General features: G+C 38.9%; 1 protein-coding gene across 3 annotated transcripts; it reads right to left on the bottom strand.

The window, feature by feature from the left end:
* Positions 1-476: 476 nt before the first annotated feature.
* LOC149027067 (uncharacterized) lies at positions 477-21,619 on the bottom strand. 3 transcript variants are annotated; one of them, XM_089158806.1, is made up of 13 exons: positions 21,498-21,619; positions 20,526-20,624; positions 20,170-20,297; positions 19,916-20,069; positions 19,718-19,827; positions 19,199-19,282; positions 19,072-19,120; positions 18,870-18,961; positions 17,898-18,036; positions 17,648-17,727; positions 16,065-17,572; positions 1,814-1,924; positions 477-1,725 (listed from the first exon to the last, which is right to left on the bottom strand). In XM_089158806.1, exons 2-13 carry the CDS (start codon positions 20,616-20,618, stop codon positions 1,124-1,126), a joined length of 3,150 nt encoding a protein of 1,049 aa, XP_089014932.1. In that variant the 5' UTR covers positions 20,619-20,624; positions 21,498-21,619; the 3' UTR covers positions 477-1,123. The 3 variants fall into 3 exon arrangements, with proteins under 3 accessions (XP_089014932.1, XP_089014923.1, XP_089014915.1); XM_089158797.1 differs by having other exon boundaries at positions 17,898-18,030; positions 21,498-21,580; XM_089158789.1 differs by lacking the exon at positions 21,498-21,619 and adding an exon at positions 21,388-21,489.
* Positions 21,620-22,248: the final 629 nt, after the last annotated feature.

Raw genomic sequence — 22,248 nt, 5'->3', positions numbered from 1 at the left:
AAGAAAGAGTGAGGCCGATGATGAAACTAATGTTTTCGATTACTTAAATGGCAGGATGGATAACATCGCACCACATAAAAAAATGAGCGTTCTAGTCTCCAAAATGCATTGTTGCCGACTTTCAAGAGAAACCAATCTCCTTAAGTAGTTTCTGGTGTTGCCTGTGTGCCAATACGAAAGACGTTAATTATGGTTTAAGTTCCCCAAGGCTACTAATGAGGCAATGGAGGCCTCAACAGCCTAATGACAGATGCAACAGCATACACAAAGCAAGCTGAAGAATGCATTTCCATTTTACGGTAACCGAAATATCGGGCAAATTTCGCCAATTTCTATCTCAAATCATAATCCAAACAATTTTCAAGCATTATGAACAAATGAACAAATTTTTCAGGTTCTGTTCTTTGGTTACTGAGGCCTCCAACAGTTTAATTTCTCACCTTTCCAGGCGTGACCATAACAAACCCCAGCCCCCCCCCCCCTCTGGAGGTAAACCCGTATCCATGGCACCTTCAAACACTTGGTTCCCATAAAACTTGCCTGCCCATTAAAACAGACAGTTATACGGTAGCAGAAACAGTTGAAGAACACACGGCAAAAGTTGTAGCCCAAGTTGGTCTGACTCGGACAGGATACCTGCCATACACACCTCTGACTAGGCCATCCCTATGAGATACACTTGACCAATGACCAGCGAGATCAATTCACTATCATCATCTGAAAAGAAGTAGATGATGTCTATTTCCATCCAAATGAACACTAAAAGACAAAGAGGTTGCATCCATCCATCCATCCAAATCTTTCTGCATTTGGCCCCATCAGAACCCTTATTGCTAAGAAGGGTTCTGGGTTTTGATCCACTAAGGACACGCTATTTTTTAAGAGAGAGAATTTGCTGCTCAGCTGCCGAAGTCTAGAACCCGAATTTATCATATATTCTGCAACCAAGATATAGGAGAGCTCAGCCAACCCTTCTTCAAGCTTCCTCTTTAACACAGAGTGCTGCTCAAGGAAACCAGAATCAACTCCAGAGCATATATTGTTATTAGGGAAAAGGTCACACCTGTTTCTCCGTGCAAAGGAATGCAGAGCTATATAAGAAGAGTTGCACCACGGATATAGATCACATCCCAAACGCTCTGTTGTATATATCTGCTGAATTTGGCATCCTAAACTTCAAATCCTCATAACCAGGATAAAACTTGTTAAAACCGAGTCTCTCATTTCTCAGAATCTCCGCCATACCCAAGTCATTAGTGGCCTGTACCTCATTCCAAGCATCCCAATGACCATTTGGAAAACGAGCATTTCTGGACTGTTGGATTGACAGCTGTGCATAAGGGGTCAGATTACTAGCTTGCGGTTGTTCAAAATGATGTCTAGAAGGAATACTATTATAAGCATCATTCCAGGGGAACCTGTCGCCAATATGGTTGGCAAATCTGACATTTTGATGAGTGGAGATGGGTTGCTGCATCTGGTGAGTAGAGATGGATTGCTGCATCAACAACTGAAGCCTTGCATCATTTTCTGCAGAAACCTGTGGAGAAAAACCTGGTCTCATATCTAGGCCTGAACCATTCATCCCATTAAGCAGTCTGCCCTTGCCAACGGCCAATATTGCAGGATCAATAAATTCAACATCTCCAATGCTGCTGCTAATATTTCCCATAGGTGGGACCTGAAACTGATTTCTGATAGAGGAGCTTTCAAGTAAATGATTCCCTGGAATCGAGTTTGAAAAATGAAGTTAAATGGTAAAGCTAAAATACTAGATGTCTGATAATATACAATATAAAGCAAAAAAAAATACCAGGAGTAGCTTCGAAAGATAAGTCCATTCTCTCTTGAGAAGAGAAACCGGGAGGAGGAGCTCTGCTTGGAACTGTGAATCCTGGTGGTACTGAAACCTGAGCTCTAAAAGCTGTCAGCATAAAAGTCATGGCAAAGAAGTCAGTTCAAATGGTCCATTTCTTACTTTTTCTAAAGGTTTTGGTTAGAGGTCGAGATATGATCCCGCAATCAATGAACATGGGAAAGACAGCTCTACTTCAATAGATAAGACAATTCCCTCCCAAAAATAGCCCAATTACAATAATAAAGATGTGCAAGAACCACATATTGTCATGTTACTAAACAAAAAAAAAAAAACTGGGGAGAACCATATGAGAATAAAATTGAAGTGACTTTCCTACTTCAGCCACTGCAAAGGTTAATACAGTTCTACTTTGATGGTTCATGATACAGTTCTTATAGCCAACCAGTCACAATAATTCGTATACCAGCAAGAGGATTTATTCCAAGGTTCAAACTTTTTATTCTTGCTTAGCTAGAGAAATATCAGCACCAGCTCAGGCTACAGTGGTTTCAGCTACTGAGGACAGATAGCCAGACACAAAGTAAATAGTATACTGCCAAGAAAATCTACTCCAAGGTTCAAACTTTTCGCACTTGCTTCACCAGTTCTGGCTAGACCAATATCAGCTATCAAGGACGGATAGAGAATATTTTTCTTTCTACCTAAATTCTAGTCGTAATAGTTCTTCCATTACCTTTTTATAGCCTCTGATAGGACCCTGGGATTTGAGATTATGCCACATGGAGAGGGGGAGAGAGAGAGAGAGAGAGAGAGAGAGAGAGAGAGAGAGAGAGAGAGAGAGAGAGAGAGAGGCGGTTAGTGCTAATTGGGGGAATTATAAATAGACAGGAAAGTGAGAGGAATGGTTATTGATTGTTATGTGAGTAAGCTTGGGGCAGCCTCTAGCTGAGGGCACCGTTAGGTGTTGCGGGTGACTGGCACCATTAAAACCAGTTATCTTTGAGAATTTCTGAGTTTTTTATATTAAATTTGGCATTGGATTAGAGGGTTCTTAACAGCTTCTTTAGCTAATGCTTCAGTATGTCTGCCTTTACGCCAGTCTCCACTTGATTAACCAAGGAGATTGGTTATTAACGAACAAAGCCATCAAATGCTAGTCAAACAACCTACAACCAGGATCACATCTGTTACATACTAAGCACCTACGATGTCATGATCACATCAGTTAGCCATTTTTCTAGCACTATCTTGTGTAGTAAAAATCTAAAAGAACAAAAAGCATCCCTTTTAACACGCTCTACTCTCCAATGTCACAGCATACTAATTGCACCGTCACTTGACATACACGTATTGAAAGTCTACCGACCCAACATTAGAGTATGTACAAGATAATCTCCTGGTATTAACAGAACAAATGAGGGTGCAAATTGTGTGAACTAACATCCACCACAATTTCCCCCCCCCCCGTCCACGAAAAAAAAAGGGGGGGAAATCACCCCAAAAAAGAGGAAGCTAAATTAGGTTAATAAAGACCATATGAAGATCCTTCTTGCCCTCCCTACATCCTTCTACGAGTCCCCTAAGTTGAAAGACAGCTTCCATTGTGGATCTCCCCATTCATATAGCTGAATCAGCACCCCACCCCAACCCCATAAATATAAAAGATCATTCCATGCGACTCAATTCAGCTACATGAAATCCAAAAGGGGTGGAGTTAATTATTTAAATGGAGTTTGGGTCACAAATGCTTAGATTCTTCAATACACTAAAAATTTCAGGAAGCCAATAGAATTTAGAAGCCCAAGGTCAAAGGGATTAGAAGATGTTGTTGGGATAGAGCTTTGGTCCCAAGTGTAAGGTCAGCAGTAGAGTGGATGGCTTCTAAAATAAATAGGCTAAAACCTGTGTATCATATGTCAGGCCCCATACGAAAGAAGGCCCATTAGCAAGTAAAACAATGTAGTGGAAGAGCCCACCATAGGTTAATACAGATCTTGGAAAGGGCTGCAAGGTGCGCTTTCAATAAAAAAGAAATAGAATAATAAGACGAAGATAGGGAATACATATGGCAAGAGGGAAGGAATTTCACAATCTAATTCTCAAATAGTACACAAACTCCTATCACAATTAACTCTAATAATAGCTGGTTACAAGCATGTATTTAAAGAGGGGAAAAAAACAAATATCCTAGTTAAAATATGAAACATAAAACAAAGTGGAACTCAAGTCTAACTCTTAACTTACTCTCCTACATGGGAAAGCTAAAACAATTAAAAGACGGGAAATAAAATACTAAAGTAACTAATTCCAACCCAAAGCCTTGGACGTTTCTTGTTGGGGTGGGGTTTCCAAAATCTATGGATACTGCAGCAATTCTCCTCTAAAAAGAACTCAGGAGTTGGGTTAGGGTTTACAAAATCTAGATTACAGGTGCAACCAATCTATTATTTATGGATACTGCATCAATTCTCCTCCTTTAAAAAGAACTGAGAGTTTGAACACGGTCCAAGAATGACGTCCAAGTCAACTCATCACATACTAACATCCAGCGATCTTCTTGAGCTTGATAGATGGAAAATCTTTCTTGGGAGGAATTTATCCCAAGTCCACCATGCGGAAGAGATGTGTTCTCATAACCATAATGCTTGGGTTTCTTTTCATATAGCCATGGATGTCCCAGCTGAATGTACCAGATTTTCAAAGGAAGCAAACATCTCTCATACACTTTTAACATTCATGTTATCCACCCATGCAGAGCCTTGTAAAGATTCAAATGAGGTTCCACCTTCAATTCCAAAATCCAAACAATGTCAGCGATTACATTCAAGCAACTCCCTCAGTCAATCACACAGGCGTCTAGCTCAACCATGGCCTCCTCACGGCATAGTCAATCATATTCTCTGCCCCAACATGGTTTCTAAAACCCGTGTCCCATTTAGTACTTCAGACGCAAAGGATATGAACAAAAGATTGATTAAAGCACTAATTGATTGGTATTGTACATTGACTATGACAGCATACCTTTTGAACTAAAGAAGCAAGCAAACCTTGACAGTGAGCTAGAGCCTTGCAATGACAATGATGATCAGCAATGATATTGTTATGTTTATTCAGCCGCTCTTGACTATGTGATGTAACACAATTCTGGGGTTAAGGATTCATTCCCTAGAATTTAGGGTTGGCTTAGAATCTTCTTTTTATTGAACCAGCAGTTGGATACCCAAACCTAGGGTTCAATATGATTTAATTGGATGATTTAAAGTAACAAGGATCCTATGGGAGGAGCTAGGGTAGTATTCGTGAGATGTTAGGATTTTATCCAACTCCTATGGGACAATTTTGAGGTACCAAAAATCACCCTAGGGTTAAAAGAGAATAGTGGGGATTGATCTTAGGAGGAAAAGGGTTTGACAAACTTGATATGGAGTGATTAGGGGAAGTTTTAGGGATGATGAAAAGGGATGGATCAAGAGATGGGTGGGTTTCTTGAACAGATCTTGGGCACTCTTCTTGATTCTTTATTTCTCCTCTTCTTTTTGTTCTCTTTTTTCTTTTCTATTTTTCTGTTTTCAGACTTGCCGCAGGTCAGAGAAAGGGAAAGAGAGAGAGCCGAGGAGAAGTTTAAGGGTGTCGCAGGGGGTTGGGGGAGGACTTTGGAGGGCTGCGATGGGTGGGGAGGGGTTTCTACGGCCTGCAGAAGGAAGGGAAGGGGTGGAGGAAGGCTGCAGGCGAGAGAGGAGGAAGGGGAAGGGGGCTAGGGTGTTGTACTACCTTGAATAGGCTGCTGTAGGTGAAAGAATGCTGCTGGAACTTCAAGACAAGTTGCTGAAATTGGAGAAAGATGCTACTAATTCCACTGTGGCCCTCCCAAGAAAGCCATGACTCATTTCCCACAAGATCCTTAATTATTTATTCAATTCAATCTACGTTTACAATGAGAGGAGTGGCTTATGTATAGCCTTACACAAGGAGAGAAAGACTTTAAGACTTTTTTAACTCGGAAATAAAGACGGACTCAACTGGGGTTTCTTTTATAGACTAGGATTCCCCTTGCACTTAAGTAAATAACTACACAATTTAAGATATTTAACTTGCACTGAAAGACCAAATTATCTACAAGGAATCATTATTTAAAATAGATTTGCAGTGGCACTCAAACTCACTTGACTGAATCAAGCAAGGAAGTAAAAATAGGCTTGGAGTCAAAATTAAAATTAAATTAATTATCTAAGAGGGGGGAATGACCAAGTTGCCCCTAGAGGGTTTCGGCCAGCCCCTAGTTGAGCCATCTTAGTTGGTATTTGGGGCCCAAATACGGGTTTCAGCCAGGGGGAATTTTGTGCTTACGACGTACTACGGGTAAAGTTCCTGATGAAGAAGATAAAGACTGGTGTCAGAATAATATTTTCCAAACAAGAGTGCGACGCAATTAGGGGCTTCTCAAGAAGTATGTGCTGCCTATTGCAACCAACACCCCTAAGAGAGGTGTCCGGAGAAGTCCTTCAAGTCTATGATCAATTCAAACTCTCTTCTACTTGACATACAACCTTCCATTGTGGGTAATCGACTGGAAGCAAGTGCAGCGCTAACCTATGGATGCAACTGTAGCGAAACGACGCCACCAATACTACTTCATCGCAATCAAAATTTGACTAAATAGCATATAATAAATTTCAATAACAAATTTTAGCAACATATCCTGCAACTGTTGGTTTCCCCTGTTTCAATTGTGTAAACCTGAGGTGCATGCATTACTTGTAGTCAATAGGCAAGAAGCATTTGTTTTCTATTTCTTACATTTTGAGCCCAAGTGGTAATTAACCCAATGGCTTGTTTCTTGATCCACCGTACTCAGCTCTGCCTTTCAATTTATCTTCTACAAGTAATACTTGACTCAATTAACATATACTATCCAAAACGAAACTATAAATCTAGTCAAGGTACTGCTGTTGAAACAATGTTCTATTCTTTTTATTTTTAGATCTTTTTCTTCTGGTCTCTCCGAAATTCTGTTGACTCCTCTCCTCTTCTCTTCTTTTCCCCTGATGGTTTGGTTCTAGTAGAAACCAAGAAAGAGTTGCTGCTGACATATAACGGTTTGGGGTTTTCTTTTGAAATTCAGAATTGCTGTGTAAAACAGCAAAAGTAGTGAAGAAGAGGGATAGAGAGCAAAGAAGGTTAGGGGTAGGGATATTTGGGTCTGAAACCAAGTCTACACAGACTACACAAACCTTAGAAAAGGCTGCCAATGCGGGCTTTTACAGAAAGAGAGAGAGTAATAAGAAGAATAAAGGAATATAAAAGGCAAGGAGGAAGGGATCGCACAATCTAATTCTCCAGTAACACTCAAAACTCCTATCTGAATTCACTCTAATAATAGCTGGTGCTACAAGCATGCATTTAAAGAGAAGAAGGGGGGGGGGCACATATCCTAGTTGATGTGCGAGCAATCCAAGGTCTAACTCTGACTTACTCCAATAGGTAAACTATAACAATTCAAAGGCTGAAATTAAAATACAATAACTAATTCCTTGAACCAAAAAGCTTTGGACTGGTTCTCACTGGATTTAGGTTTCCAATGTAGTTCGACGGTCCAACCAACCTATTGATACGGCATCACATGTTTATTCCTACAAATTAACAAACAAACCCAGATAGGTGCTGGATCTGATAAGGTTGGCTGAGTTTTCTTGTAACAAGACAATACATCACATTACTAGAATCTTTTCCTTTAAGTAGACCCAATACATTATTTTTTAAGGCATAAGAATCTAAAATTACGCTTTAAGTCTTCAACATCCAAGTCACCATGAATCTGAAAGTAAGTTTTAAGTCCTCAAGATCCAAATCATCCTTCCCAACTTTTTAGTGATCAACATTGAAACAAAACTTCCCACACCAAGCTTTCCAGCTAATGACATGCAAAGTGAGAATCTTCAAAACACATTTTGACACCCAATACAATGAGGAAACGCAAACCAATGATTAGCAGGCTAATGGACCATCCCATTTTAGACAGTTGAACCATCAAAATGCTAGACCAGATGCACCCTGGCGCAAAGTTGGTGGACTACAGTTGTAGCCTGAAGTCAAGGTATCAAAACAGCCTCCCAGCAAAACGTGCAGGGGTAAAGGCTGCAGAAAAGTCCCCCCCCCCTTTACCATCAGAATGGTAGAACCAGATGTTCATGAAGACAACTAAAACTCCTTGAGAAAGAAAACTAAAACTAATTAAGCATATGGTTGCAAGACTTGTCTCAAACCATCGGTTCCAACATTGACAATTCACTAGACATGAAGTTAGTACACCAAATTCTAGATCATCTCAACCTAGTAGACTCAAGTAGTTAGTAGCTAAATTAAAAACATACTTTTACCCCATTCAGGGATGGAAGTTAGAGCCATTAGTTATCCTAATTGGACACAAAGAAGAACTAGGAGAGGTGCAAGGAGGGATAAGCCATTCAAACCTACAACCAGGAACCCAAAGGGACAATGGAAGCACATGAAGAAATAAAATGCTTAAGCGGCCATAACAAAAGCACCCTAAGTGTGTCATAGCCAATCAAGACAACTGACACTTCCCACCTTTGTAAAGCCATACAGCAACATTCGGTTTTTAACAATCCGGACATGCATCCTAACTGTTATCAACCAAATAAAATTCTTCATTTACCAGAAATGATATTCCAAAGAGAAGCATGAAATAGAAATTATGATGCATCTAAAAACAAACCCTATATACCAATTTCCAAGGTTGGAAACCAGTTAATCATTCAGAATGCCACCTAAAGGAATAAATATTTTCTTCAAAATGGGGGGGGGGGGGGGGGGGGGGGGGGGGGGGGGGGGTGATTCGCTGGTCTGATAACCCACACATAGTTGTCAAGGCGTCGCCTTGGCGTCCTGGTGGTATAAAGGAGTGTGAGGCGAGGGGCGACTCAAAGGAAACACACAAGGCAGTCGCCTCATACACTGAGGCGTCTCCTGAGCGTCCGAGGCGACGCCTTGGATACATTATACTGCTAGGCGACCACCTTGTGGTTTTTAAAAATTTACAATTTTATTTATTCCAAATCAAAGGCCAAAACTGAATTGGAAACTCGATTCCAATTGAAAATCATCAAATGGCTGAATGGTTAAATAAATGGTACTTGAGAAACATGGGATCATTTTGTAAAATTAATTCAATATAAAAAATAATAATAATAATAATAATAACAAAACATGAAACCAAAAGGGAAAATCGAACGAAATTCCAATCCAAATACCTAATTTCTCGTTCTCTCTCGATTCTTCCTCTCTGCTACTCTCGCCCTCTGCTACTCCTCTCCCTGGGCATCGGCGACGCCACCAGTGACAACAAAATCTAGTTCTATCTCGTCTTCTTCCTCTCTGCTACTCCTCTCCCTGAGCATTGACAACGCCACCAGCAACATCGACAACGCCACCAGTGACACCGGCGATGGCTCTCAAGTCTTCTTCCTCTCTGCTACTCCTCTCTCTCTGCTAATCTAATTTCAGACCTCGACGACGCCACCAGTGACAGCCAATGACACCAGCGACAGTCAGAGACATCACCGGTGACAGCCAGCGACGTCGGCGACAGCCCGAAACATCTTAGGCGACACCACTGTAGTACTGTACTCTCTTTTTTAGTCCAAAATTGAATTAATTGATCGACTTCTGCAGTTTTCATGCTACTCTCTTACTTCTGCTTCCTTTTCATTTTTCTCTCCTCATAGGCTCATACGAAAGCCACCGTAGTTGCAGTGACCAAGTTGCAACGGCTTCGGTCACCATCTCAGGTGACGGTATGTCGCCGAATTTTTTTTCCCTTCGTTGTAACAATGTTATAAGTTGCTCTTTTTTTTTCTTTTTTTCTGGTTTGGATGTTGCATTCTTGATATACTACTTGGTGTATGACTGTTGTTGCTTCTTTTTTTTTTTTTTCTGGTTTGGTTTGCATTCTTGAGATATGCTGCTTGGTGTATGCATTGTGTGTTGCTTTTTTTTCTTTTTTCTGGTTTGGTTTGCATTCTTGAGATATACAGCTTGAATTCCATCATTCAAAAACTTGGCAAAATTTCAGAAATCTTGGTGAATTCAAGGGGCATGAGACAACTGCTACACTAAATAAACAAACCCAAAAAAAATTGTGTATCAAAATATCATATTGTTTTAGTAATATGCTCAAGAGGAAATTATGTAATACAATGCTTCAAATGTGCCCGATTGAAATTTCAACCAACTCAATCCCTTTCATCACCTTTCCCTATGGGAAGAAGAAAAACAAATATCTAGGCTGAGTTTGCAATCTCAGCTATACACAATACACAACTAGAATATGGTGTTCCTGGTTTGCCACATCAATCAAAGGACATTATCTGCTGCATTTTGGTGAATGCTTTACCACATTCAATGGTTCAACGTATGAACTTCTTCCCAAGCATGAATTTTTCACAAGCAAATAAATTTTCTGGGAGTGGGGGAGTCTGATAAAATTTTATATGCCAGACACTGAGCCCAATCTATGGTCTCATGGTGTCAGATTCTTTTCTTCCTCTTTTGTTTATATAAATTTTTTATTTTCTGGTTTTTATTAAGGAACTTTCCTACAGCAAAATTGCGAAAGAAAAAATTACATTAAATGTCAACTGGATGGGGCTTAAGTGTATATAGGTCATGCATTGTTCTGGATATTAGAACTATAGCTAGTGAATATCAAGAGGGGCATTTTTGGGTTTGCTCATTTCTCTTTTTTAGTTTTTTTCTTTTCTTTTCTTTTCTTTTTTTGGTCATCATCTTCATCTTATATTTTCTGATTTTTCAGAATAGAAGCTTGATTATCAATTTATCATGAAGTGAGATGATTAGATGAATGCATAGGATTTTTATTGTGGTGCGGTATGGTGCAAAATTAAAATTATACGGTATCATTATCAACTTTATTATTGTTTTAAATTTTGGCTGATTATATGTGTATGTTTCATGTTTTTTATTGTAGATATTTACTAGTTATTTAAAATGACCTCAAGGCCCTCGAGTGATAATCAAGCGGCTGCTTCTAGTCAGCCTATTCCTAGTGGGGGTGAAGCCATGGTTATCAAAGCGTCCGCTTGGGCGCGCCTAAGCGGCCGCCTAGGCGGCAAAGCGGTTTTTGAACCGTTTAAATTGAGACCGCTTAACTGACGGGCTGATTTCTTGGCGGTTTTTTGCTTAAACACTACCGTTTTGCTGCCTTTTGCGCCATATTGCCGCCTAGATGCTAAAGAAGCCGCTTTTTTAACATTTTGTAATTTGTGCATATTATTTTTTCTTTTTTTTGTTAATCATAATTTATTCTACAATGCCGTATATAAATTTAAATATGTGAGCCATTTCGGAATCGAGGCCCAAAGTGCATGTCGGCAATAGAATGTGAAGCATGAGCCATATTCAATGATTACTGACATAGTACATACTACATTTCTTTCATTTTCCACATTGATTACTGATATAGTACATACTACATAATTATTGTTATGAATCTTATGATGCTTGATGAGGTGAAGTTATGTTCTTATTCTTTTTTTGGATAATTTTTCATAATTGTGATTCTTGAATGTTTTTTTATTTTTATTTTTATGAATGTGATTGTTGAATGTTTGTTTAGTACTTTAGTTAATTATAAAATGTAGTTATTAAAAAGTAGTTATATTAAAAATATTGACTAAACCGCTTTGGTCGCTTTATTGCGGCCTAAGCGCCGCTTAGTCGCCTAATCGCCAAGACAGAGCCCCAGTCGCTTTGCCGCTTTAATAACCATGATGAGTCCTCGTAAGTTTTTACTTGTATATTTTATTTTTAGTTATAATTATTTGGTTTGTAACTCTACCTATTATGTTAATCTTTTTTTTTAATACTATAGTTACATGGTGGGATACACATGGAGGAATTGCTTTGGAGCTTACAAAGATTGCATGGAGGATACTAGGCCTTTGTTGTTCTTCCTCTAGTAATGAACGGAATTGGAGCACATTTGAGTTTGTAAGTATTACGTGATTCAAGTATTTAAAACACTTTTAAATTTAAATTTAGAAGAATGACTAGGGATTCTTTTCAATTGCTCATGAATTCAGATTCACACCAAGAAGAGGTTGAAACATGAGAGGTTGAATGATCTAGCTTTTGTTTAGTACAATCACCGTCTTCAAGAAAGGTTCAATGAAAAGCGATTAAAGAGTAGAAATTATGATCCACTACTCCTTGATGAGCTTGACTGGAGCAGTGAGTGGATGGTTAATCAGCCTGATGATTTAGTCCATCCTGAGGATGATCTTACTTGGAGCACTGTTGATAGAGCTATAGGGACATCTTTATCACTTGAGGGCCAAAATAGGCTGAGGAGATGTCAACCAAGTGATCAACATTTGCAGGAATTAATATATGTTACTCACGTCACAGGTCTTTGGAGAGGGTGGTTGAGGAACATGACTCTGAGTCTAATGGAGACATGGAAGAAGAGGAAGATTTGCATGATGATGAGAACATTGTAGATGATTTTGGTTTGAGGTCTACCTCTTTGAAGCAACAACAAGTTCGAGAAGATCTCCCACTTGCTACCAATTTGCTTGATGATGATTATGACTAGCTGACTTATATTTTTCTATTGGGAATTTGGGATATGGATTGTGGATTTTTATTGGGAATTTTGGATATGGGTGTGTTGGTAGGTTTGGACTTTAGATTTTAGATATAAGTGGGAATGTTTGCTTAAATATTTAAAACTTTCTATTTAGATATAATATGCTTTGTTTCATTTTCTTCTTTTACTTGTGAGGATATTTGGCTACAGCTCAACAATGTAGAAGAGGTGGAGTTGTAGGTGTTAGTGGAGGTGGAGCCGTGGAGTTGTAGGTGGTGCTAGTGTTGGTGACATTTAATGAAGGTATGTGGTCTAGTGTTTATTTGTTTTGCTCATGCATCTATGTGTTTACTATTTAGTTACATTTTATCGTATCTTGATTCTTGTTAATGATAGTATGATATTTGAAATTTATTTAGGACCTACTATGTGTGGTTTGTAGTATGTTGGATGACTTGAGGTAGGCTAAATGTCTAATATTAGTTTTTTTATTATATATAAGATATGCTTATAATGAATTAGTGTATGAGATGTACACTAAAAAATAAAATTTTCACTCAAAACGCCTCGACCGCCTCAAAAGCGCCTCGGAGGGCGCCTCGTCGACTCATCGCCCCAACTAGCTAAAACCGCCTTGCATCGCCTCGTCGCCATGACAACTATGAACCCACATGGCAGTCTGTTGCTTCAAACCACAATGTCCCATCTCTATTCCACCAACCAGAAAATTTGTTTTCTAAATTAAACAAATCAGACAACACACATGGGATATTTACTGAAAAGAGAACCCACAAAAAAGGGAGGAGAAGGTGAGGGGGCATGGCATAATTAGAGAACTAAATCTAATTAAGCATATCGTTGCAAGATTCAGTCTCAAATCCATCAGTTCAGACATTGACAATTTACCAGATGTGAAGTTAGTACACCAAATTCTAGATCATCTCAACTTAGTAAACTCAAGTAGTTAGTAGCTAAATTAAAAACATACTTTAACCCATCCAGGATTTTTACATGCAGCTGCTGCTTCTGGCAGCAGCTGACAGCTGAGATTCGTCCATGTCATCAAAATTACATTTAACTGTCCAGATTAAAAACTGAAAAGTATTATATATAAATCTAAATTTCTTTTTGCATTTTAAGGGTTTTAGAGTTTTTAAATTTACAGAATCAGTCCCTGTTAGTAGCCAACTCCAAACCCCAGTTAAATTTACAAAATCAGGTTTGTAATGGGGGTTTGCTTCTCTCGGTTATGGTTTTTTGAACTCATCATCCCTCTCCATGAAGTGTTAACGCCGACAGAAGTGACGAGCATTCAGCCGTAACCATCAACCAATCTTGATCCAGAAATCATGAAAGGATTTTGGTCACCGTTGATGTCCACATGATGGGTGTCCCCTGTTATGCTCGATTCTTCCACTTTCATGGAGTGGCCATCTAAGAACAAGCCGTCCGCCGGAATCTGATTGCCAATACTCAGAAAGACAATCTCTCCGCCGACGATTTCAAAAATGGAGATCTGTTGCCACCGTCCGTCTCTGATAACAACAACTCTAATATCGTTTCTTTTCTCAAAGAGCTCATCAAAGAGTCTCGATGTCTTGAAGTAAATGGTTGCAGATGCGAGAACGAAAAGAAGGACAGCAAGAGATATACTCCCACCATCATAGCACCCATCTTTAAGCCCATATTGTTTGATGCCAAAACCAAGAGACACAGCAATTCATAACAGAAGAAAGAAAATTGTGGTTTCCTTGAACCTTTCCAAGACAAAATGTAAGAACCCTTTTGCAGGCGGCTTTGGGTAAGTATTAGAACCAAATGTAACGCTTCGTCCATTAATGTGTTCAGTGCTATCATGGATTCCTTTCTTGATATCAACTCTGAAAGCAGCGGCAACCCCATCAACACCACCAAACTGATAAATTAGTTCCAAGTTCTTCTCCTTTACAGCGGCAACTAGGGTATTGTGGTTGAAGTTAGAGGAGACAGGTAGAGATTCAGTGGAGTCAATTTCAATAGCTGTGTAAGAAGGGGAATGAGAGAGATCAATATGATTTCTCCTCTTTACAAGAGTAAAGCAAAGAGCTCGAATGGAGTAGATGGCTTTGAGCAAGAAGCGCCATCTCTGTTGAGGTTTGGCGAGGGTGATAGTGGCTACCTCAAGAAAGAGGTTACCAACTAAATCATATTGAGAGGCAGAAGCAGACATCTCTACAAACGAACTCAAATTTTGAGAAAGATTTGGAATCCATAAAATTTACTAAGAGAAAACAAACCATGAACTGAAACGACCATGATTCTCAGTAACAGAATATGTCCTCCACACATCATGCGTTTCAATCGTCGTTCCTTCAATCACTGTGTGCTTCCGCTTTGAAAGGAAAAAACCTTATAACCTGGTCTCTAACCGTAGTTGAACCCTAAAAGAGGTGAGAAAGACATGAAAATGGTAGTTGAGCTGCTGAAGAACATTGAAAATGGTAGGTGAAGGGTGGGGCGGGAAAGAAAACTTGCGTAGAATGTGAAACGGAAAGGTAGAGAGACAGAAAACGACGGAGAGAAGTCTTCCCCGGAGAATGTTGCCGGGGTATCAGCGCCAGTGGATTTTCCGACCGCCAGAATCAGTCTTTCAACTGGGGTTTGGAGTCAGCTACTAACAGGGACTGATTTTGTAAATTTAAAAACTCTAAAACCCTTAAAATGCAAAAAGAAATTTAAATTTATATATAATACTTTTCAGTTTTAAATCTGGGCATTTAAATGTAACTTTGATGACATGGACGAATCCCAGACGTCAGCTGCTGCCAGCAGCAGCAGCTGCAAATAAAAATCCACCCATTCAGGGGTGGAAGTTAGAGCCATTAGTTATCCTAATTGAACACAAAGAAGAACTAGGCAAGATGTAAGGAGGGATAAACTATTCAAATCTACAACCAGTAATCCAGAGGGGCAATGGAAGCCCATAGGAAATAAAATGCTTAATAGGCTATAACGAAAGCACCCAAAGGTGTATCATAGCCAATCAAGACAACTGACACTTCCCACATTTGTAAAGCCATAAAGTAACATTGGGTTTTCAACAATCTGGACATGCATCCTAACTGTTATCAACTCATAAAATTATTCATCTACCAGAAAAGATATTCCAAAGAGAAGCCTGAAATAGAAAATTACGATGCATCTAAAAACAAACACTAGATACTAATTTCCTAGGTTGGAAACCAGTTAATCATTCAGAATGCCAATTAAAGGAATAAATCTGTTCTTCAAAATGAGGGGGTGATTCACTGGTCTGAGAAACACATGGTAGTCTGCTGCTCCAAACCACGATGTCCCATCTCTGTTCCACCAACCAGAAAATTTGTCTTCTAAATTAAACAAATCAGACATAACATACATATGGAATATTTAAGAGAACGAGCACCCACAAGAAAAGAAGGAGAAGGTGCCTGGGGATTCTGAGGGGGTACTCCGAGACGAAAAATGAAAGTAACCACAAGAACAAAAGTAAACAAAAATGAACCATGGTATAAGAATGAAATGATAAATCAACAATGCTCAGACAGTGGGAGCTAATATAAAGGGGGGAAATTAACATCATAGGTGAATAATACCCACCAGAAAGCTTTCTTGAAGAGACCGTTGAATGGTTGCTGGAGTGACAATCAGACTCTTCAAAAACATCAGATGAAAAGCCGTTGCGAAGTTTGTCCAATATATGATCCCTGTTTTCCACTGAACTCTGGGGGACAATATATTTCTTATACCCAGCCGCATCGAACGAAGGCTCCATGTCAGCTCCTTCATTTGCAAAGTCAGTCTGTCTTGCAAATGAGAACCTCGACTGATTGCCATTTTGTGCTTTCCATGAATTTGATGTTTGAAGAGAACCATTTTCTTTATCAGGTTCACTCAACAATTTAACTAAATTATGCGGTGCAGTCAATGAGTCATTCCAAGGATCGAAGTCCATTGACAAGATATTTGAGATAATGCTACTCTCTCCCATATGTAAAGCAGCTTTCTTTCCAATATCCGTCTTACTCCGTGAAAAGCTTTCGCTCTCTATGCTTGAGAAAATATTTGAATGTTCAACCATCGAATTTTCAATGGGGATGCCAAATTTGTTCACATTACATCCATTTGATAATACGGAGCCACTAAACCTAACTGGAATATAGGATTCATCAGCTCTTGAATTTACAGTTCTTGTAACATCTGCATTACAATGATTGCTACTACTAGAAGTTTCACTCTGTTGCCAAGAGGATCCAGTATACTGATTTATGCTCTTGGGTGGATTATTTGAAGATGGCAGATATGATGAACTGACAGCTTCTAAAACGTTTAGTCTTTGGCTGCCCAAAGCGATCAAATCCTCCTCAACTTTACTGCCCACATCTGGCAAAAGTTGTGCCCGTGAATCCAATCTCCAATCAGGTTTTTCATCTGAACCAGACCAACTATCAAACAGGGTGGCAGCTGTCCTTGAGGTTTGCATTGTTAAAGGTTCTCTAAATTGGTCATAATGTGATTCTAAAGCATGATTTCCAGAAAACCTGAATTCAGTATTGTCTGAAACTGAACTGTTAGATCTTACAGCATCAGAAATCATACCAGGGTTGCTTTCAATCTTCATGGACAACAACCCAGAGCATAAGTTCTGCATGCTTGCACTAGTAGCACCACTCTCATCCTCCTTAGCTGAAGTAGAATTACTAAACTGTCTGTCGAGGTCTATAGAGTCTTGCTCATCCATAGCCACCACATTCCCCTTATTCTTATCCTTGGATGTTGATGAAGACAAGTGGTCGTTGTGGGTAGATGGAGTTGTCTCTTGGACATCTACAAGTTTATCCATTACAGAACCATGACTATCTCTCTGAACATATTGTTCAGAAATGTCCAGCGCTTCTGATCTACCAATAGAATGTGTTGAATGAGTTTCTTCCATACCCATGGATTTCTTTCCTAAGTCATTGTGCAATGCAGAAGTCTGAGTTGTGTTTGTAACCACTGGAGGAAGCACTGATACACCATCAAATGCATCAAGTTTTTGTCTTGCAGGCCCAGTCGGAGACACCAAGCCTGGCGCCGGAGGTCGTCCATTTGTTACCCGCATACCCCTGGTAAGTATAGCACATATCTTTAGTACTAGCTCATACAACAATGGAGAAGCTAAACAAAAATAAATTGCATACCATGAAGCAGCAGCAGGAAGAGTGATAGATGTTCCAGAACTACCATCGGGAGGGGAACCTTTGACCTGACTCACAGGATTCTAAACAATAAAAAGCAAACAAGCTACAATCAAAACAACCAAATACATTGAGCACCCTAACCAGTTTGCACTTGAAAAAGCTTAACAAGAAAATCATCCCATTATATATTCAGCCACCAGTCAGGGTAACATTTCTCAAAAGAAAGAAAAATCTGACACCAAACTCTTACAGTGGGGGTGCTTTTGATAATAGGTTTGCTTGAAGAAGTGGCACTGCCATTACAGTAATCATCAGCCGGAGGAGGTAACACATTCCCTGAACGCCTTTGCAAATTGTACGTGGCACCAGTAATTTGTTGCACTCTACTCCTTAAAATCACCATGTAAGTCGATTAATTATACATGAAGCTAACTTGAGCACATAAAAATCTCAAGGAACAAGACCATGAGAATGGGATACTTTTAAGAACAAACTATCAAACAGCATAACTAATGCAAACAAATATTCCCTATAGATCACATATTCTGAAGGTATGGGAAACAGGCATACAACTACACGCAGCACAATAACAGTAAAGCAAAGATGTTTAAGAACAACAAATAGAACAGCATTGCCGATAATGATCACAACGAAAAAGATGCGACAGTACAAACAAGATTCACATCTACCTAATCAAAGGGAAAGGGGGAAAAGCCACAGTATCTTTAAAAGGACACTCTTATTTTGCAGACAGACTCTTATGGAGACTATTTCAAGTACTGGTATAAGTAGCTCTTCACACAAATTTGCCTACAAAAGGAGAATTGACAAAAGTTACGGGAGTTCCTGCTTCTTGTTTTGCTCAATTAATCTAGATTTTCCTAAAGAAAAGTGATAGCATGTGTCATTAACAATCCATATAACCCAAATTCCCAGGAAGCCTAGCATCAACTCTTCAGCAGGTAAATTAAGCACATAGTAAACCTATGAACCTCTAACAGTGAGCAGTAGAGCAATCAATCGTTATCTTTTTCCACACCCAAACATCATGACAACAGAGAAACTTAGCCAAGGGTTTCTTGAAGCAAGTTGGATTGCATTATACCTAAATGCAATAAGAGGAGGTGATAATAAAAATAACAAGTAAAATGCATGCAATCAGCAGTACACAAATAACGTAGAAGGGGAAACAAAGCACTTGGGTATAGTCAGAAGAATATACCTTGTATAAGCTGAAATTATTTCATCCTTCGTAAAACTATCTTCTTGTGTACCAATGTCATGCAAATATAAACAATCTGGATTGGTGCAAGGCTGCACAAATAGATCAGTTATCTTAGCAAAGAAATCAAGTTCCTAGGCAGCTTGAAGGGAATATTGATAGAATAAACAAAAGCTCCAATATATATACAAGTCATCCGTACCACATTTCTCAACCATGCATGACAGTATTTAGTGGTTCCAAAGCATGCCCTGCATGGACAAACTCACACAATTAATTGTCTCCCATAGTTCAATGCTGCGATCATCAAAAGAAAAAAATGTGCTCACCTCAATGGTCTACCTTCCAAGATAAAACCATGTACTGATTGGATACATCTAATTGCTTCCTCCTCTTTGGAGTATGTAATATATCTGAGACAAAAGTAATTGAAAGGAACTGAGACTACTCCGGCTTAACCCATACCAAATCATATGACAACTAGAAAGGAGAAACTCGGAGTACTTCTAATCATAAGTCCAACCCATATACAACCCCATAGCAATTGGAAGCCCAGACGTTGTTGATAAAAAAATTTGCACGATTATCTCTGTTTGAATAATGAGGATAGCAGTGGTATAACAAACAAATTTGAAAGTTGAAAACAGAAACAAGAAAAGAAGACTGGCTTTATTCTCATAACAGAATAGTATTAAGCATAATTAAACAACTTAGATATCAATAACCCAATATTGTAGCTCAGTTGCAAAAATTACATATTTACAATACATTTCTTAGGAGTTTATAACTCAAACCACAAAGGCACTAACAATAAGTTTAAAAGACAGCAGTGACAACAGCTAACTTACACACTACAAGTGTTGTTTGCAGAGTGCTGAATAACACCTCCTGCTGTCCGAGAAATAGACACCTTTAGAACCTTGCCATATTGCCCAAAATACTCCTTGTGTTGAAGAAGCTGCTCAGGACCATGGAAACCATTTCAAACACAATAGATTACAAAACATGCAAAAAAATAAAGGATCACACGTGAAGAAGTTACTCACATCTTCATCTGCTAAATTAGAAGGTATCCCAATTATGTACACCAGGTTCCGCTGAATTACTCTAACACTGCTAAGGTGCTTCCTTCCTTCAGAAGTTTTTGGTTTTGATTTCTGTGACTTGAGTTTCCTGTCCGAATTGATTTCAGCTACCAACCTAGCCAGAAAATAAAATATTGTGAGAGTTCCACATCCTTCTCCCTCATCCGACTAAAAGCAGAGGGAGATACAAACACAAAATTAGACAGCAGACCAACCTTTCACAGCTGGCAGCCATTCCTACAATTTTTTCTTTGTCATAGGATGAACGGCATGCCGGGCACCGCCCTTCCGTTTCATCCTTCTCAGCCATGTCCATTATGTGATGCCAACACCATACGCATATCTGGAAGAGAGGGGGGATAGGTGGTAAAGAAGTAAAAAAGGGTAAATGATAAAAGCACTCCTTAAGGTCCCCAGGAAAAAAAGAGGATGGGGGTTTAAAAAGTAGAACCACCATTACAAAAGGGTTGTTCGACAATAAATAATAAAATTTAAAAACGCAGGTAGTAAACATTATAAAATAAAATAATAATAAAAAATGGTACAACAGAATATAATAAATGATGCAAACCTCGTAACCACATTTGCAAGGCTTCAACTGCTGATCAGTAAGGTCCATCTCTTCAGTGCAGAGAGGACATGTCTTCTCTCCATCATCACTCATTGTTGCCTGAAGGGACCAAAAAATGATGAATTAAAACCCGAACAAACCACCCTCCCCCCCCCCCCACCCCCACCCCACACAAAAAAAAAAAGAAAGAGAATGAAGGAGTGGGAGTCGAATATGTCAATCTTTCGGAAATTCATACACAACCAGCTTTTTTGTATCATAAAATACACGGATGTAGTTCTATCAGGAGGATCTCTGTACGTAAAAAGTGCGAATCACAAGCATTAGAAAAACTTCAACATGCAACGCCTGTGGATAAACAACATTAAACTGAGAGTACAGTTAACATCCTAACGATTTTTCACGCGCACAATCCTCCAATCTAGTACTCTACATATAGCTCTAGTTCGGAACACCATCAACAACAACACAAACCTAGACGTTCTCTTCACAGATCAAAAATGAAATCATAGAACTCCCAATTAAACCGATTAAGAAGAAAAAACCCAATTAATTTCATAAGATGTTACAAGGAAAGCAAAATAAAATAGAATTAGCGCCAATCTGGTCCAAGAAAAGTTCCTCGCAGGGACGTCTGTCGATGACGGCATAAATATAATAGATCGCAGGTGATGGTAAAAAAAGTCACAGCCTTGAATCAAGATCCAAAGACTGAAAAAACGCATCTCAATAACCAGACATAAACTCCGAAACCAACAGTGACAAGCATGCAAAACAACAACATCAACAAGTTCGACATCTACAAGCTTGACAAATTAAACAAAAGAAATGAAGGGAAGGAAAAGAAAGAAAAATAACTAACTTATTTTCCTCTTTCACACAAATGATGATCTTGACGAAATACCGAAGGATCCAAAGACAAAAAAAACAGACAGAGGGTTAGGGTTTTGGAATTCGAAGTTGAGGACCTACGTTGGCGGATCGTGAAGCAGCAGAATCTGTAAAGTGAGGAAAACACGATTGAGGAAGCCGAAAGCCCTTCGCTGTATCGAAAACCACAGGTCCGAGACGCCCTTCTGGATTGATTTTTGTTGCTGCTGTTTTCTACGATCTACCATTTAAATAAACACGTCTTCCCTTTATGTCCTCCGACTTATCAAAACTACAAAAATGTCCTTCATTTTCGTTGATACGTTAGAGATTCTGACAAACTGTAAACACCAGACGAACTTACCAAATTACCCCTTTGGTGATCGTATTGACGTCCCATTCTTTGTACCTTTACCATTAAATTTTTCTTTTCCAACGAAAAATAAATAAACAAGTAAACTTGTTGGTGTTCGGCCTGACCCCATGGTATTGAGTTTGAGTCCATTGACTCCAAAAGAAAATAAAAAATTTTAAAAACAAGAAGTCTATTGACCATTGAGTTTGTTAATAATGTGAGTGTCAGCAAATCAGGTCGGATCCGGTCTATAGAAATACCCAACAATTAGAGATATCATTTTTTTTTTTTTTTTGGGTCTTTTGGGATAAACAATATTATTTTTTTGAGGGGGCTTAGAGAAGAAAATACATTAAAACATAATTATACATAAAACCTTGGATAACAGGGATAAGCCTTTATTATATTGTCATAAGAATTAGGTGGTTGAATTATATGACAAAGCCTAAGAATTGTAGATGAAATGCAATCAAGTTTAACATTTTGTTGATTTACCTA

Source organism: Hakea prostrata, chromosome 1 (genome assembly GCF_041222555.1).
Source record: "Hakea prostrata isolate BN-2017 chromosome 1, UWA_Hpros_2, whole genome shotgun sequence".
Taxonomy (NCBI): Eukaryota; Viridiplantae; Streptophyta; class Magnoliopsida; order Proteales; family Proteaceae; genus Hakea; species Hakea prostrata.
Note: the sequence above shows the minus strand (reverse complement) of the source record. Positions and strands in the feature narration are given on the sequence as shown.